Source organism: Taurulus bubalis (genome assembly GCF_910589615.1).
Source record: "Taurulus bubalis genome assembly, chromosome: 3".
NCBI classification, from domain to species: domain Eukaryota; kingdom Metazoa; phylum Chordata; class Actinopteri; order Perciformes; family Cottidae; genus Taurulus; species Taurulus bubalis.
In genome coordinates this window covers 34,056,936-34,073,637 of record NC_136591.1, presented here as the reverse complement: position 1 = coordinate 34,073,637, position 16,702 = coordinate 34,056,936, and the positions used below count along the sequence as shown (strand labels likewise).

Genomic DNA, 16,702 nt, shown 5'->3' with positions numbered 1-16,702 from the left:
CAGTTTTTGCCCGACTACATTTTACTGTTAAGATTTCCATTCATACAAAACACATAATCATCTTGAAAAATATGCTTTTTTATTTTTATTAAATGGTTTAAACTATCAAGCAGTATATATACATTTGCTCATATTAGCATAATTAAAGAGAGCATTTCCTTTTTTATAATGGTTGGAATGAGGTCTCCTGCTCGGCGTGCAGGGGACACAATTGCAGTGCGCACACACTTCCTGATGGAGCTGCTCCTGCGAAGAATAAAAATACACTCCTAGCCAGCCAAGCTAGACGAGTTGTGAAAAAAAAAGTTATGTCTGGCTGTCAAGTGGATAGAGAAAGACTATTTCTAAAAATGGACGTTGTCCCTCGGTTTTCTGTCCATTAATAGCAGAAAACGTCCCCCATGTCCAGAGAGCCACCGGCGCTGGCGACAAGACAACTACGAAAGGGTTGGATTGTTGGAGCTAACTAAGTCCCGGTAGCTACCTAGCGTTAGCAACCAGGCTAGCCAACTAACGCAAACTGGCTAGCCAATATACTGTAGGCCTTACGTATCTTGTTTTTACCCGCGAGCGTTGCGTGGTGCTGTGGACTTATGGCCGGCTCTGGTCTGCAGTGATGCCATGGGCCCGTGTTACGTGTGCCGAAAGCTAACTTTGAATACTCTTGAGATAACAGTGACAGTTTTGCTAGGGCTAGCTCGCTAGCTGCAGTTAGCTGTGCTAGTTAAGCTAAGTGGTTAGCCAGTTGTCTGACTGCATCACAACTAACTTAGCTGACAGGAGGCTCACATTAAGCCATTTAATCGGGTTTGACAGGATGTGTAACTGACTGTAGCTAGCTAACCTCAGCGTTATGTATTATGTCGCTCAGCCACGTCCCTGGACCGGCGACAAGTTAGTTAGTTAAGCTAGTCATACACTTGTGCCAGTGTTGATAGCTAGCTAAATGTCTTGAAGCAAGTCTTCGCACCCTTTTTTTTGTTTGTGCCCCAATTGAACTAACTGAACAGACAGTAACTCTCGTGTTCTTCTCTTTTCAGTAAGCTGCTAGCTGACGTTAGCTAGGAATGTCTCTGACGTTACCGTCCGCCGATATACTTGAAACACCTCCTGGATATCCATTCGAAGAAATCAACTATGAGGATATTGAAGTCGAGGAGGTAAGGGTTGTGTTTGTTTGTTTGTTTTGTTGTTGTGGTGTGACAGACAAAGACTGGACGCTGTTAAAGCTCTTAATGCTCTTAACTACATGGACGTGCAGGAGACAAGGTGTTGACGTTTTCTGAGGAGCAATGGGAACTTTCTGATGAACTGTCCCCATTGTTTTGCAGGTGGTGGGGAGAGGAGCCTTTGGGGTTGTTTGCAAAGCCAAATGGAAAGGCAACGATGTGGCAATCAAGACCATTGAAAGTGAATCAGAGAGGAAAGCTTTTATTGTCGAGGTATTGTTGTTGTTGTTCTCTACGTGTTTAGTTGACACACACACACACACACTCTCACTCACTCAAGTTCAAGTAGGACAGAGTTTGTGTAATGACAGCCTGGGTGATAAATATTTGTCAACTTAAAGTATTAAATAGCATGCATGCAGATGATATTTGCGTGTGACGTTTCCCTCTTTGTCCCCAGCTCCGGCAGCTCTCCCGCGTGAACCACCCCAACATTGTGAAGTTGTACGGCTCTTGCAATAATCCAGTAAGTTATGCGGCATCATATCGCATGTCGTGCTCTCTTAACCACTCTGCCACGTTGACGATCTGACCCCCCCAGTGTGATCTTGTATGTTTGTATCCGTCTGCCAGCGTTTCTGAGGACTTTCTCTCTTCCCTTTCCAGGTCTGCCTTGTGATGGAATACGCTGAAGGCGGGTCACTGTACAATGGTGAGTCCGCGTGCACGATGCTGAGCGACACCGCTGTGTTCCAGGTGTCGGCATTTGTTTCTCCTCGCTGGTGGTGAAAACAAACCCTGCACAGACATGAGAAGCAGCCCCGTTCAGTTGACCCCTCCCACTGTTTGCATGTTCGGTCATTTGTCCCATTTCCTCGATAGACTAGTATTTGCACAGTGACATGCAGCACAACCTTGTTTGTACCTGCAGTTTAGTATCCGAACAGACCCTTGGAAATAGTGAGATTGAACGAACGGCAATATGCAGCAATGTTATAAATGTCTTATTGAAGATACATGTGTGTCTGCAAAGTTCAGCATCATCGAATGTGTGTGCAGATGACCTTGTGACTGTTATGTTTAGGCTGACTTAGTGGATGTGGTCCACCAAAGCTGACCACACTTGATCACAAAATAATCAAATGTATTACTCAAATTTCACAGAATTTAGTTAGCACGTCACTGTTTCCAGTTGATTAATTATTTTATTGGAAATTTGGGTCTTGTTTTTACAGTTTTGACCATCTGTTGGTAATAATAAGAGTCAGTCTATTGTTGAGATCAGAGAATGTGGAAACATCGTTAAAAAGAACTTACATGGGGTCAAGAGCGGATGTCAGACGGTCAAGAGGTTTTTAAACAAGCCCCCAGGTTAGTTCAATTGTTTTCTCAACAGTTTGTAGTAAAGGCACACTTTCTGCTCTAACTGTGACAGTGAGGGATACCCATTATTGGGTGGTTTAGCTCCGTAACAATCTGAATACCCTGTTGGTTTGTTTGCAACCTGTCTGACCATCTGACTTCTCGGTTTTGTTGCCAAACATGGACTTAGATGTAGCTGCTGCTGTCGCTGTGTTCCCAGATCTCTGCAAGTACTTTGGTGAGGACAAAGTGATTGAAATAATGGCCAAAACCACAAAAGACTTGACTTAAATACATTTGGAATTTTATAAATGCTGTTAGAGACTTCTCAGCTTTAAAAGAATCATTGCGGCGAAATCGATGGATGCGTGCCTATTTCATGTGCATCTAGGCCTTTTAGCGGGTTTCCCAAGACATCAGTGGTTGGAACAGCTGTTATTCCCAAAAGGTTCAGATTGGAAGGTTTTTGTTTTTCCAGGATGTGAATCCCACCGTGTGGGACTCTGTGCTGCGCTTTACTCTTCACAATTACCTCTCCTCCCTAGTTACTGAGTCTCCATCAGAGTTACTCCTGGGAGCTACGTGATGGCGCCACAGCTTTGATGCCATTAAGTTGAGTTGGGAATACTGATGGAACCTTTTTGAGGAACGGATTGCGTTTCGACCGCAGGGACCAGGAATTAAGTACTTTGTGAAAGTACAGGATTGTTCAGGGTGGGGTTTGCAGGGATGACTGTCTCTGATTGGCCATTTAGAAAAAAGAGTGTGGTAGAAGAGAGAGACTGTTGTGAAAAAATAGGTTATTTCCGATCGTTTCCAAAGCAGCAGCAGTAATTGTCGTTGCAGCCAGACAAAACTGAGGTTTGGGGATTTTCTTTTGACATGTTTTTTTATTTATTTTTATTTTAAACACACTGAGCTACATAGTGCGTTTACTCCTGCGACCACCAGCAGCCCTCGTCCAATTTCCTGTTGCCTTTTTAAAATGTTATATGCTAGACAAATTGACCTAATCCCGCTACCGAAACGCCGACAAGAATAACATAACCAGGAACTTCTTGGTGGCAATGAGGTGTGTGTGTGCGTGTGTGTGCGTGTGTGCGTGTGCGTGTGCGACGGTGTCGTGAAGTACTACTCTCTGCGTGGTTCCTTTTGTAGGTTTATTGTCTGTGGTGGCGGTGGTTGTGACTGTGCTCTCTTGTCCACAGTGCTGCATGGTGCTGAACCCCTCCCCTATTACACTGCTTCCCATGCCATGAGCTGGTGTTTTCAGTGTTCCCAGGGCGTGGCCTATCTCCATGGCATGAAACCAAAGGCTCTCATTCACAGGGACCTCAAGCCACCCAAGTATGCTCCTTCCTCACCTCACTCTCTTGTCTCCTGTTTCACTGTGCCAGCAAAGTGCCCGGTGGTTTCCCCTTTTTAAATGTGTTTAATTTAGTTCATGTTGTACAACAAATATTGCCCTTTGAATATGATCTGATGGTGTGTGGCAGAAGTGTAGACTTTAAGTGTTTTACCACGCTTTACCACACTCAAAAATGTGTTGTCATGCAGGGTTATTTAGTCTTTACAGATGTGACAGGTGTGCAGAGGTATCAAAGTAGGCAGGGTGTGAACTTACCTCTCAAGCTCTTCTTTAAATGAGAGTTGACCCTCTGAACCCCATTTTAAGTCCTGCACCACAGTGGAAACATCACAGTCTTGTCTAGAAGTAGTTAGAACTCAAACGGTTGTGCAGTATAACACAGTTATGATGCCATATTTCAAGAAGAAGAGGAAAAAAACTGAATGTTTGTCCAATGACTGTTGGTCTCAGTCGAATAAAGACCGCAATGTTTTTTTCAGGATCTGGTTAGTGCAAACTGTTTATTTTGTTCTGTTTATATATATATATATATATATATATATATATATATATATATATATATATATATATATATATATATATATATATATATATGTGTGTATGTATATATATATATCTATCTATCTATCTATCTATCTATCTATCTATCTCTATATCTATATCTATATATATACACACACACACACACACACACACACACACACACACACACACACACACAGTATTTCTGAGCCAAGCAGTTTTTAAATGAAACAATCTGAGAAGGAAAGAAGGGTTCAGATGTCAAAAAGTTTGGAAACCACTGTGTGTACGCTGGACCTGTTGCTGTGGTTACAGCACAAACTTTTTTTTGTATTGATTACTTCAAGCTCAAAGCATTGTCAGCATCTAATCGAGTTCATGTCTTGCTTTCTTTGTTCCAGTCTGCTTCTAGTGGCAGGCGGCACTGTGCTGAAGATATGTGACTTTGGAACAGCGTGTGACATTCAGACCCACATGACCAACAACAAAGGAAGTGCAGCATGGATGGCCCCAGAGGTATTTGAAGGCAAGTATGAGTGGCATTTCAAGTAGTTGAACATCTTTGGATACCTGCCCTGTTAACTAAATAGTGTGAATGTGTATCCAGTTGCTGTTTGATTTTTGTAAATGCTCACAGAATCGCCATAATCCAGTAAACCAGCTCTTGACCTTTAACTTCCTAATACTAGCTCTAAGCAGTTTTACATGCCAAAGATGTTTTTTCTTTAAAGCAAATCATTTAAATAAAAATACAATCATTTATTTGACATCATTACATTACATCATTTAAATTGTGTGTTTTTTATCCAAACAACCACTATAGAAGACAATAACAAAGTAAAGCGATAATATTTTGAATCTTCGAGGGATTACAATGACATTGGAACGCTTAAAATCATTTTTTGAGACGGTGGTGGAAAAGGTTAAGATTGGCTTGCCTTGCCTCTGTGTACTCTTTCTCCACCCAACAATTGTTCAGGAATCACTAAAGAATCGGATCGACAGGCGGAAACGGTGAATTCCCATCAGCTCACTCATTTGAATGTGCTTCTTCTTGCACCCGCCTGTGTTTGGTCACCTTTCACCTGAATGGCAGCGCCGCGCCTCCAGCATCGTGGCACTAATCCTTGATTCAGCAGCAGCAGCCTTACTGTGCTGCGTTATCGATGGTCGGCCTCCCAAGCACAGAGAAGATGAATGGAGTGATGTCGGTGGCTTTATTTCCCTCGGGAGAGCACGGTGTAAAAATGTGTCTCATTCAGCCGTGAGCCTAATGTATTTCTACATGATGGGATGTGTTCTCGGCGAGGGGGTTCAGGAGGAAAGATGAATTCAGCCCAAGTCATTATCTTGTTTTTGGAGGCAACTTACAAGACTCCGGTGTGATTAAACAACTCACTTCTGCCCTCTCAGTGAACTCTTTACAACTCATTTGCATCAGCTTTAGCCACGCAGCAACTTTAGAATAGGTGTGCGATGTGCACTTCAATTACGCAATAATAGGCCCACTAATTAAGCAACACAGGAGCCTCGGTAAGAAAAGAAAAAAAAAACTTGCTCCCTTATTTTCCTCCTCCCCGAAAGCCGAGATGAGATAAAAAGCTGCTGTGCTTTCTCAGGCGCATCCCTGCTCTCATCTCAAATGTGCCACAGAGAATTACCTTCATCAAGTCAGTCAGCAGTGTCAAACGCAGCCTCCTCTCCCCCTTTGTAAAGGACTAGGTGTTACTGTGCATTCTTCTGTACTTGCAGGCAGCAATTACAGCGAGAAGTGCGACGTCTTCAGCTGGGGGATCATTCTCTGGGAGGTGATCACACGCAGGAAGCCCTTTGATGAAATCGGAGGACCAGCCTTTCGCATTATGTGGGCTGTGCACAACGGTGAGTCACTGTGTGTGTGTGTGTGTGTGTGTGTGTGTGTGTGTGTGTGTGTGTTGGGGGCGTGGGGCGCTGCAGGATGTACCGCTGTGAGTCTTTAGACGTGCCCTCCCGGCTCGGCCTGCTGGGAGACTGTGGGAGTAAAGAGTCCAGCTGAAAGGCATGTTCACCTGCGCTACTGCAGAGATGGATGATGGGAGAATACTAATGGGACACTAATAACACCTGGGCACAAGTTTAATATTTTTCCCCACTGAATCTGCCTGCCTGAGTCATTATGGTTCGAGCAGCGGGAGACGGGGGATTTAGCATAAATATATATTTGCTTGTCTGGTGTGATGCTACATTTAATTTCTTTGTTTGACTCTTTTGTTTGTTCTTTCTTCTACATTCAGGCACAAGGCCTCCTTTAATAAAAAATTTGCCCAAGCCCCTTGAGAGTCTGATGACTCGCTGCTGGTCCAAAGACCCCTCTCAGCGGCCTTCCATGGAGGAGATCGTGAAGATCATGACTCATCTAATGAAGGTAACCCTGCTTACCCTTTCTCCCAGACTCTCATTAGACTGGAGTGGAGGGAATCTATAAACCTGACCAAAAAGTTAAATCACAGAGAGCAGAGTGAAATATATAAGATAAAGTTTTCATGCTACAGTATACACTATATGGCCTTACATAGAGAGGCGTTTCTGTTATTTGGCCGACCCTCATTGATATAAATGGGGTGGACAAAATAATTATTTCATCTCTAGGTTCTATAACTCATTTCTGCAGCACTCCATAGAATTTAATATTTGAACTTTGATTCAGCACATGACACAGTCACGTAAGCAGCTCATGGGCAGAAATGCAGCCTGGCTCCTCAAAGCTTTTTAAGTCATATTAGAAAAGAGTTTTCTGTCTTTCTTTCTTGACAGTAGCCTATCAACACAATGGCTTTACTAGTAGTTTAGCTTTTAGATTGAAGCTAAAATCGCATGTCTACTGTCAAAATCCTGTGGTTTGGTCTTCATCGCTTTCACACTACAAGTCCAATCAGGCCCGCCAAACAGTGTGTTAATTGTAGCTCATTTGTAGTCTTCCTGAATAGAAGTTGTTTTATATTGTAATCAACCTCACCGTTTCACACCCAATGAGTTTGTGTAGAAAGGTGTAGTTTTGGTCACTTTTTTTAACTCAATTAAGAGGTGCATATTTAAGAAATGACGTCTTTAATTGCGCTTCTTTCTTCTTTTGGCAGTACTTCCCAGGATCTGATGAACCCCTGCAATATCCATACCAGTATTCAGATGATGGACAGAGCAACTCTGCAACTAGCACAGGTACAGGAGTCTGCATTTAATGGGGTGTCCATGGTCCAATTTCTAAGTGTAGTCAATGGTTATTAACACTGAAGCATGTAGGATGTTTTACTTATTTGTGTGTGTGTGCTCATCCTCTGTCTGGATAGCATAAGTATTACTTGGAAACATCTCTATTTATATGATTTCTCCTTTGCACTAGAGAATGTGGTCATGTCTGAAAGAACTGCTGTTGCTACAGTTGCTTTGCTAACATGCAAATAGACACTCACACTCCCTGTCCTCTGGACCAATACAGCTGTGAACTTATTTATCTATTGCGGGTTTCTACATTTGTCTTATCTTTCTGAATCGTTTGAATACATTTTTTTTTTGACGGTTGAGATATTAAGAAACCTCTAAAAAGCTCTCTCCCGTCCTGTGTCTCAGGTTCGTATGTGGACTACACGAGCACAAGCAGCAAAAGCGACGCGAACATGGAGCACAGCGACTCTCAAGGGAGCAACGACACTATCAAGATCACGCCTCAGTTCGCTCCCTACTTCAAGCCCAAGGTGAAACCAACTCTGTGTTATTGTTGGTCGTAGATTAAGTCACGGGGGGGAAAGCAAATCTTGTCAAAGCGGACGTTTAGAGTGAGAGTTTTGTCTTTTCTGTTCTCTCAGGCAGACCCATTGAGGACTCTGCCTCTGTCCAGGGGGGGCAGCGTCGAGAGTCTTCCCGCACGAACACAGTGCCTGGCGTCGTCGGACAGCAAGAGAATGAGCGCCGACCTGTCGGAGCTGGAGCCCAAGATGCCGTTCACGCCGGCAGGTAACGCCAGACATCACACATGGCACATGAGAGCGGGAAGAGGAGCTCAGCGAGGCACATCTGGCATGCTGTTATGAGATCCAGAATGTTCTATTAAACAAGAAACGTTGCACAGGAGAAGGCATGCAGTGGTATCGTCAAGTCATGTTGAAATGAGGCCTCTCCAAGTCCACAAGAAACTCCTCCCGTGACACTCGTGTCAGTTTATTTTTCATCACCTTAGAGGGGAAGATTGATTCCTCATACAAACGCACCCATATCCCCCCTGAACGCAAAGGCCCGCCTGTAAAGACCCTGCCAGAAAGACAGAAAGAGGATGTCTGGGCTTCTGTCGTTGCTCTTCTTGTTTTCACACTTTGACGCAACATTAAGGAATGGAGTTCCTGTAGTTCGAGCACCAGCAGTCCCCGTCCTGAGACCGTCTTGTTGAACTTCTAATCCAAACAGCGATAGAGCCGAATGCCCGCTGATGTTTTTGTGCTGAGAAAAGCAGCGTCTGCATCGTACGTGCATGCTGCCCTTGCACGTACACCGTATGCTCTTGCATGTGCGCGGCCCACAATTCCACACAGTCCTGCTGTGGGCCCCGCCCCCAGTCTGTCTCAGTCTGCATGCTTGTCGTGTTCGCAGCTGTATGTGTGTATGTGTGTGTTTTCGCAGCACGTCCCCAGTATAAACGAGGCCACCGTAAAACGGCGTCGTACGGCACCATTCTGGATGTCCCCAAGATCGTCGTCACAGGTATCTCTGGGACCACTGGGCCTTCCTGGTGACCGGGTGGAGTTGGCTTGGCTTGGCTGGTGTGGGTTGCTGTGCTCTGACGTGGCTCTCTCCTGTGTGTCACTCCATATGATACCAACCGCTGAATGTTTATTCATATGAAATCTGTTGCATGTTTTAGGGCAGTCTCCATTTTCAAGAAAACAATGTTATTGACCCTTCGCTAAGCACCTCGCCCCACTCCGCTGCTCCTCTGTCTAGCCCTCTGAGCTTCCATGGAGCCCACACTGTCACTAACCGCACTCCGTGACTATAGATTATCTCATTTTTGGAGAAAAAAAAACATTTCAGAATGGTCAACAAAAGGCTTTTTGAAGGACATATCAGGATGTTAAATTGATTCAACGAAGAAAAAAACGGGTAAAAAAACAAAGACAGACGCTGACGTCTACAGATCACGGTAGGAAAGTGACCCACCACATCCGGTGGCGGATGCTACACTATGATTGGCCGGTCTGCTCTCGAGCGGCGGGACTTGGCGAAGGGTCATTTGAGCCGGTCCTGGAGTAACACACATCGGAGTTGTCTTTTGTCTCTGTGTCTTCTGTGATTTTTAGTTGGCGGAAGCGGGACATGAGTTAATATTCTCATCTGGTGTCACTTTTATCTTTTATTTTGAACACCCCAAATCGAGTTCCAACTAATTAAGTGTCTGTCACCACTCATTTTGAGCTGACTTCAGGGAATCCAATCAGTACACAGATGAGACCAGCCGTCTGACTCATGTCCCCGTGCTCTCGTCACCTCGCTGGCTTGGCTGCAGCAGAGCAGGAGGAAATCGATGCGCCGGTTCTCTGCATTTCAGCTTGTCCTCGCCTTTCATGCATCGAGGACTTGGCTGTTTTTTTTTTGGGAAGGGGACGCGGTTCCTCCCCCCTCTTGCTCTCTTTTACATCCATTAACCTTGGGAAAAAAAAAGTCCTTTTGATTAATTTCTTTCACATTGAGGGTCAGAGCTATTATTACAAGCAGAGGTACGAATGAAAGGAATGGGGACAGCGCTGGATTTTTAGAAAAGGCTTCTGTTTCAGAGCCGCGTGAGACACGTTGGAGGTGGCTAATTTAAGCCGGTGACTGAGGGAGTTATTACGTATTGCACATGGACGCCAGGACATCAGCTCATAACTCCTTGGTAGCCATTGAGTAGGGATGTAACGGTATTCAACATGCACCATTCGGTATAAGTCGCAGTACAAAGCCTTTCCAGTAGCAAGGAAAACAAAGAAATCCAGAAAATAGCATTTTGTTATTGTATAAGATGTGATCATTTAACGGTGCTTCATCTGCTATGTTTCTGAGTGTAAAAATCAGAGTGCTCAAACATTGGTTTATGGACCATAATAAGAAAAAAACAAAACGGACATCAATATGTCAATAATGCACCATTGTTATTACGAAAGAATCCGATATATGGTGTATAATTAACTGAATTTAGAAAACAGCTGTAAAGTTACAATGAAATGGAAGTTGGAGCATCTTTAGCTTCAGTATTGTGGCGTATTTCCAAATGAAACGGAACATGTGGACACATTATTCACAAAATGTTCAAATTCTGTTCAGTTAACAACAAATATAATAACTGGAAAGAGTTCCAGCTCCTCCAAGTTCTTTGTGTTCTCCTCCGTGTGTGTGTGTGTGTGTGTATGTGTGTGTGTCCTTAAGCGTTGTGCCTTCAGTGTGTCGTAGACAGCTTCTAGTCAGCCAAGAGCAGATGAACCCGGTCCTCTGTCTTAGCTTTGAGTGAAATCCACTAGAGGTGTCCCATGTCATGTAAAGTTTAGGGGGGAAACCATGTGCAATCCCAATACACCTGGCATAGTCATGTTGCATATTGTTGTTATGTGAACCCTGGTGAACGCCATATCATATGTGCTGTAGACTGTGGTTGTGGTTAGATTTGGTCCACGGTGATCCCGTCCTGGCCATGCCACGGTGCATGCAGACAGGCCGGGACACAGAGGGGTTAAACCGGTGCAGCTGTCCCCCGTGTCGCTCCATTAGTCTGGATCACCCTCAAGCCAGCACGGGGGCATCAAACCCAGCGCCGCCGTCTGTACCAAGTCTCACTCTTTCTCCTCTGTCCGCAGCCACTTGCGACCCTCAGAGACGTCGGTCCGTGCAGGACCTGCCAGGCATCGGCACAGAGTCCAGCCAGGTAAAACACGGGGGAGGAAGGAGGGACGGCCCAGGGATACAGTCACAGTCGGGATCGGGGGTGGAAATTGGTCTGTGCAGCTGGTGTCGTGTTTCAAATTCTAATCTAAATTAAATTGCTCTCTGAAATGAAGTGGGCGCGGTGGCCCTCTGTCGCTCGTTTCAAAGTACATGAAAACAGTTACTGCGGGAAATACAGTTGAGTATGGGCTTATTATATAAACGATACATCTGTCCAGTGTTGTTAATAATGTGCGCTGACACACACACACAAAGGAAAAGAGAGAGGGAGCTCTTTAAGAGCGTTTGTCGCCTTTCTTTCTCCTCTCTGTTAGTCAGTAAGAGAAACCCATCTCAGTTAGATACAACGTAAAAAACGTCTGTGAATTAAAACACATTTGGGAAGGGGGGCACACGCTGTCATACTTTCCTCAAACGAGCGGCCATTTTTAACTTCTATTGTGCTTTACTTTGCTGTCATTGCCTCATGACTTCGCAGGTTTTCCTTTTTTAATTTGAACGAAAACTGCCACAAAATGTGTTTAATAATCCCACCAAATGCACAACAGCGGTAGCCCATGAAAGCAGATTCGCTCATACGTATAGGTCTATAAACAACCAAATGAATGCGTAGACTGTCGCTGATGCCAACGTGACTTTATTGCGACTGCGTTTCAGCACCCGGGACAGCGCCGCACACACAAACAGGGCTATCCACGATGAACTCATAATATTTCACGATGATGCATCATGAATAATGTGAGAGTACTACTCGTTATTTCATGAGCTAATGAATAGTCTACATTAAAAGAAACAACGGATGAATTAAAATGCACGGATGAAAACTTTATCTTCACGATATGCAAAATGAAAAGTTGAACTCCACCAGAACCCGACCGAAGGTTGTTGCGTCTTTGTTTTTATTTCTTTGTTTGCGACTCATCATTCCTCCCGCGAAGCCGTGTGTATATGTGACTGAAGCCGTCTTTCCGGAGCATTTGATGCATTCTTTGTCAAGAGCGGGAACTCCCTCGGGGGAAAAAAAGGTCATCGAACGCGGCGCGCGTCTTGATACGTCACTAGACGCGCCCTCTCCTCAGACACGCTCGGCTTCAAACGAGCTCCCGGGCTTAGAGCGTTCCTCCCGCTCTCCTCAAACATTTGTCTCCATTTGTCTCCATCTGTAACGCTCGTGAACCCGCAGCTTCGTATAATCAAAAGTTCATTTGGAGTTCACCCTGAAGACTTTGAACACCGATACTGTTGGTACAGGAGATGCTGCCTGCTAAGAGTCTCAGCGCGGAAACGCTGCCATTGATCGTGGAGTTGTGTGAATTTGCTTTGTTGCCATTTTGATTCCATTCCCACATTTGGATCCAGAGAGACACTGAGACATGTGCACGCGGGTTTAACATCGCTTTAACCTCAGATTCACAGGATATTTTTCACAAGTCATAATTCTTTTTTTATTTCGATGGCATTGAATTCGGCAAATGTGGCTTTCAGTCTCCAACGACCAACTAATTGCAAGCGGGCAGAATCACAAACCTCACCGGTGTAAATGGAGGGTTCTTCAGTAAGCTATATTTGGCCGATGCCTCCAAAATGTTCATTATTCGTATTATTTTAGCCAGATCTCATTTTTGCCCCTCTGGAGCTGCGAGTGGCTCGCCAGGTGATGAGACGGTGTCTTGTGTCCTCTTGCAGGGGAGCAGGAACAGCAGCCGCTCCTCCAGCCCGAGCCTGAGGATGATGCCCGATAAGACGAGCAGCCGAGGCTACTTCTCCCCCGACGACCCCTCAGGTATGAATTAATGAATATATACTTTATTAATCCCCAAGGGGAAATTTGTTGTCAGAGTAGCAGCAATTTACGGACTTAAAAAAATCAACATATTAAAAACAACAGGGTTGAGATGAGCAGAAATGAAAAGTGTGTATGTGTAAGTATATGAAGTGTGAAGTTTAGGTAAACATAAACGTGTACAGTGATTAATCAATCAACAGAGGATCTGTCTTCCACTACAGTCGGCTACGCAACACAAGAGTGAATGATGGAATGTCACCATTATAAAGAAAAAAGATAACTGGCATCCCCCCACCCCCCTAACTGGGATGCGTTTTGGTCATATTTAGTTAACATAGTGGTTGTAACAGCATCGGTGTAATCCCAGAGAAACCCAACGTTCTCTTTCCTCTCCTTTCTCAGACACCAACGGCTCGGACAACTCCATTCCCATGGCTTATCTCACCCTGGATCACCAGCTGCAGGTGCGCCGCCGCTTGTTTCCCTTAAATGTTGTCAGACAGCGACGGCAGCGGATGGGATTCTAGCTGTCGCAGCTCCGCTAGATCCTCCCAGAGATGAATTGAAGGGCATTGTAAATGACTTAATTATGAAGGGATTAGCCCTGAAAACATGATGCTATCTAAAAAGCGGAATGTGCACATGAATACACGTTGGCAGCACCAGTGAGATGTTTGGCGTATTATTAACTGCTCAGACGCTACTCGCAGCCGGTATAAATACATTCTGCCGTCATGCCACGGGGGCCGACGTCGATTAACAGCAACATGTGTGTGTCTGTTTCCAGCCTCTCGCTCCCTGTCCCAACTCCAAAGAGTCCATGGCCGTGTTTGAGCAGCACTGCAAGATGGCCCAAGAATACCTGAAGGTGCAGACGGAGATCGCCCTGCTGATCCAGAGAAAGTACGTGTACTTGCCCCCGGGCGTCCAATTTCCAATCCGCTGAGATCGTTAAGTGCTTTTTGAGTGGTTTGGTTGGCGTTGAGGTGAACTGCACGTTTCTTTTCATGCATGTGTTGTTCCCACGAGGCCAGCGGATTAAAGGAGGCTATACCAAGGTCACTTCACAGGATGAAGACGTTTTAATGTGGAGCGTATATATTTTGTTATAGAACGTGGAGGAATCCTCATTTTCTCCACGATCATCCACTGCATTTTATTTTGAAGGTCATATCATCCCTCTGAGAATAGTGATGTTGTAGACATGTTGGTGTCTATTGTGTAATGTAATTTCTATATAATCCTATTCAACTTAACACTTAATTCTGAAAATGGAGCAAAGTCGAGAAAAAGTCGTTATCACGACATTGAAACGTTTAAGAATCAGTTTGTGGAATTATATGTTGGTCTCTAAACTGCAGATGGCAAAATTCCCAGACTTTTGTGTGGCAGCAGAGGCTCCAGAAACGAGTGCAGCCATAATTAATCAAATTAATTATCTAGAATAAATTCAACGTGTTAGTTTGAATTGATCCGAACGTCCTCCATGTCCCCCGTCTGCGCAGGAAGGAGCTCATCGCCGAACTGGACCAAGACGAGAAGGACCAGCAGAACACGTCCCGTCTGGTGCAGGAGCACAAAAAGCTGCTGGAGGAGAACAAGAGTCTGTCCACGTACTACCAGAAGTGCAAAAAGCAGCTGGACCTGATCCGGGTCCAGCAACAGAAGAGACAGGGCACGTCGTGAGGAGACGGAGACGTCTGCTGAACTGCTACCAATCCCCTCCCTCCCTCACACCGGCACTATAACACTACTCACTCTTTCTCTGCACACACACACACATACACACACACACACACACACACACACACACACACACACTGTTCCCAGTCCAGCTTTGTAAAGAGACCCGTGTCCTGCATGTCGCATCGTAGACCCTCAACGTCTGTCCAGCGGGAAGACGACGTCCTCTGTACATACATTTGCACATCCTCACAGTGTGAGCTGTGACCGCAGACCAAACAATCACTCTAGCCCACGGACCCTGCCGCTGCGCTCCGGGGGTCGGACCCTTCCCTTCAGCGACCGAGCGTCTACCCCCCCATCCCCCTTTTTCGGGTGCGGCGACGGACCGACGAGTGCGGGGTCGTGTCTGGGCTGCCCGTTCTCTCAGAATGTAAAATGGCTTTCTTTTCATTTTTCGGGGGGGGGGAGGGGGGGTGAATCATATGCAAGAATCTTACGAGATCGGTGAGGAAGTTTGGAACCTGTTCTATAGCGCGTGTGCGTGGAATCCCTGTTATGCAAACCACACACCCCCTTAAATCAACATCTCCCATTTTCTCTAATCGTGAGCATGAGCCCTTTTCCGAGTCTACTTCTCCGAGGTGCCGTCAGGTCGGAGAGGGGGGGACTTTGTGTCGGACGCTGCAGGAAAGGGAATAGTGTGAAACCTGGATGCAGCGTTAATAATCTGCTCCTCATGCTCTTCAAACAAAACACACACCTAGCTTCCCGAGCAAACATGGGAGGCTGCAGATTCCCCTTTTTATTTGGACTTCCGTATTGTTTTTTTTTTGAGTGTCCATGTTTTTTTGTGTCTTTTCTATTCAGTAGTTCACTTTGTATGATAGCTCTTGTGTCATTTCTGCGTTAGGACATGTTTTATCTGGTCTGGGAATGCCCTTGCGGACAAAAATAGAGGGGCCTATACCTCCCTATACAGTATCTAGTTTGTTTTTAGTTCACATGTTGCCTTAGAAGTTGCCTGCATTTTAAGTGCTTGTTTTATGTGACATTTAGTGGGGATAAAAGCTAAAAAAAAAATCTATTTTTAATGTAAAGGACAGTGAATGAAATTCTCTCTGGAGGTGAGCGAGAAGGAATGATGTCATTAAAGCTGATCATGTAAATGTCTCCCACCAGCTTTACATCCAAAACATGACATGTACTCTAAAAAAAAAAAGAAGAATGTGATATAGTTGTTTCTTTCTCGGTTTCATAACCCTCAAGTACTTTTTGCACAATCACTTTTGTTTTGTCTGATCATGTACAAATTTTATCTCTCATTTAAGGAATTCTGATTTTAAAAGGGTAAGACTTGACGAGTCTTACTTTAAAAAGAGAAAAATGTGTTACTGTACAGGTGTGAATCTTCACCCTCGTGAGTTTTCTGTTCACCAAGAATGAATTTACCACGCGCACAGCACACCGGTCAAGGAGTGTTTCCTAAGTCAGAGGGAACCGAGCTGCGGTATACGACAGTGAGCAAGGCATTATGAAATAAACTGAATGGTGAAAAAGATGCACCTTTTCTGTTTGTGAGTGTCTGTGGCGGATGAATTTACAGTATTTTTCTATGTGTGCTCTTTTTTTATTGTCAAGCCATGTGATTTATTGAAGTGTCAAGTAGCTCTTACATGTGATGGTTTGATTGTTTTCAGCTGCTCGAAGGTGCAATGTGTAAGATATGTGTACCAGCGGGCCCAGGGTGGCGTCTCGGGTGGAGCAGCGAGGTGAAGCTCCTAGAGGAGTGAGTGGTCAAAACAAACAAAGTTATTCAGCATCAGTGTCGGGTTTTTTTTTATCTTAAAAGGACAGCTTGTTTTC

At 44.8% G+C, this 16,702-nt stretch overlaps 1 protein-coding gene across 2 annotated transcripts; it reads left to right on the top strand.

Moving 5' to 3' along the window:
- The first annotated feature begins 1,042 nt into the window (after positions 1-1,042).
- Positions 1,043-16,375, top strand: map3k7 (mitogen-activated protein kinase kinase kinase 7). 2 transcript variants are annotated; one of them, XM_079214614.1, is made up of 17 exons: positions 1,043-1,160; positions 1,332-1,442; positions 1,630-1,695; positions 1,836-1,881; positions 3,740-3,878; positions 4,824-4,952; positions 6,179-6,303; positions 6,696-6,826; positions 7,539-7,620; positions 8,029-8,153; positions 8,265-8,412; positions 9,073-9,153; positions 11,280-11,347; positions 13,054-13,150; positions 13,556-13,617; positions 13,941-14,056; positions 14,659-16,375. In XM_079214614.1, exons 1-17 carry the CDS (start codon positions 1,068-1,070, stop codon positions 14,837-14,839), a joined length of 1,800 nt encoding a protein of 599 aa, XP_079070740.1. In that variant the 5' UTR covers positions 1,043-1,067; the 3' UTR covers positions 14,840-16,375. The 2 variants fall into 2 exon arrangements, with proteins under 2 accessions (XP_079070740.1, XP_079070741.1); XM_079214615.1 differs by lacking the exon at positions 9,073-9,153.
- Positions 16,376-16,702: the final 327 nt, after the last annotated feature.

Excerpts from the sequence above, each read along its gene's own strand:
- map3k7 (XM_079214614.1), top strand. The coding sequence starts at position 1,068 with ATGTCTCTGACGTTACCGTCCGCCGATATACTTGAAACACCTCCTGGA. Across the intron at positions 1,161-1,331 it reads AGGATATTGAAGTCGAGGAG|GTGGTGGGGAGAGGAGCCTT; the intron begins GTAAGGGTTGTG and ends ATTGTTTTGCAG. Across the intron at positions 8,413-9,072 it reads GATGCCGTTCACGCCGGCAG|CACGTCCCCAGTATAAACGA; the intron begins GTAACGCCAGAC and ends GTGTTTTCGCAG.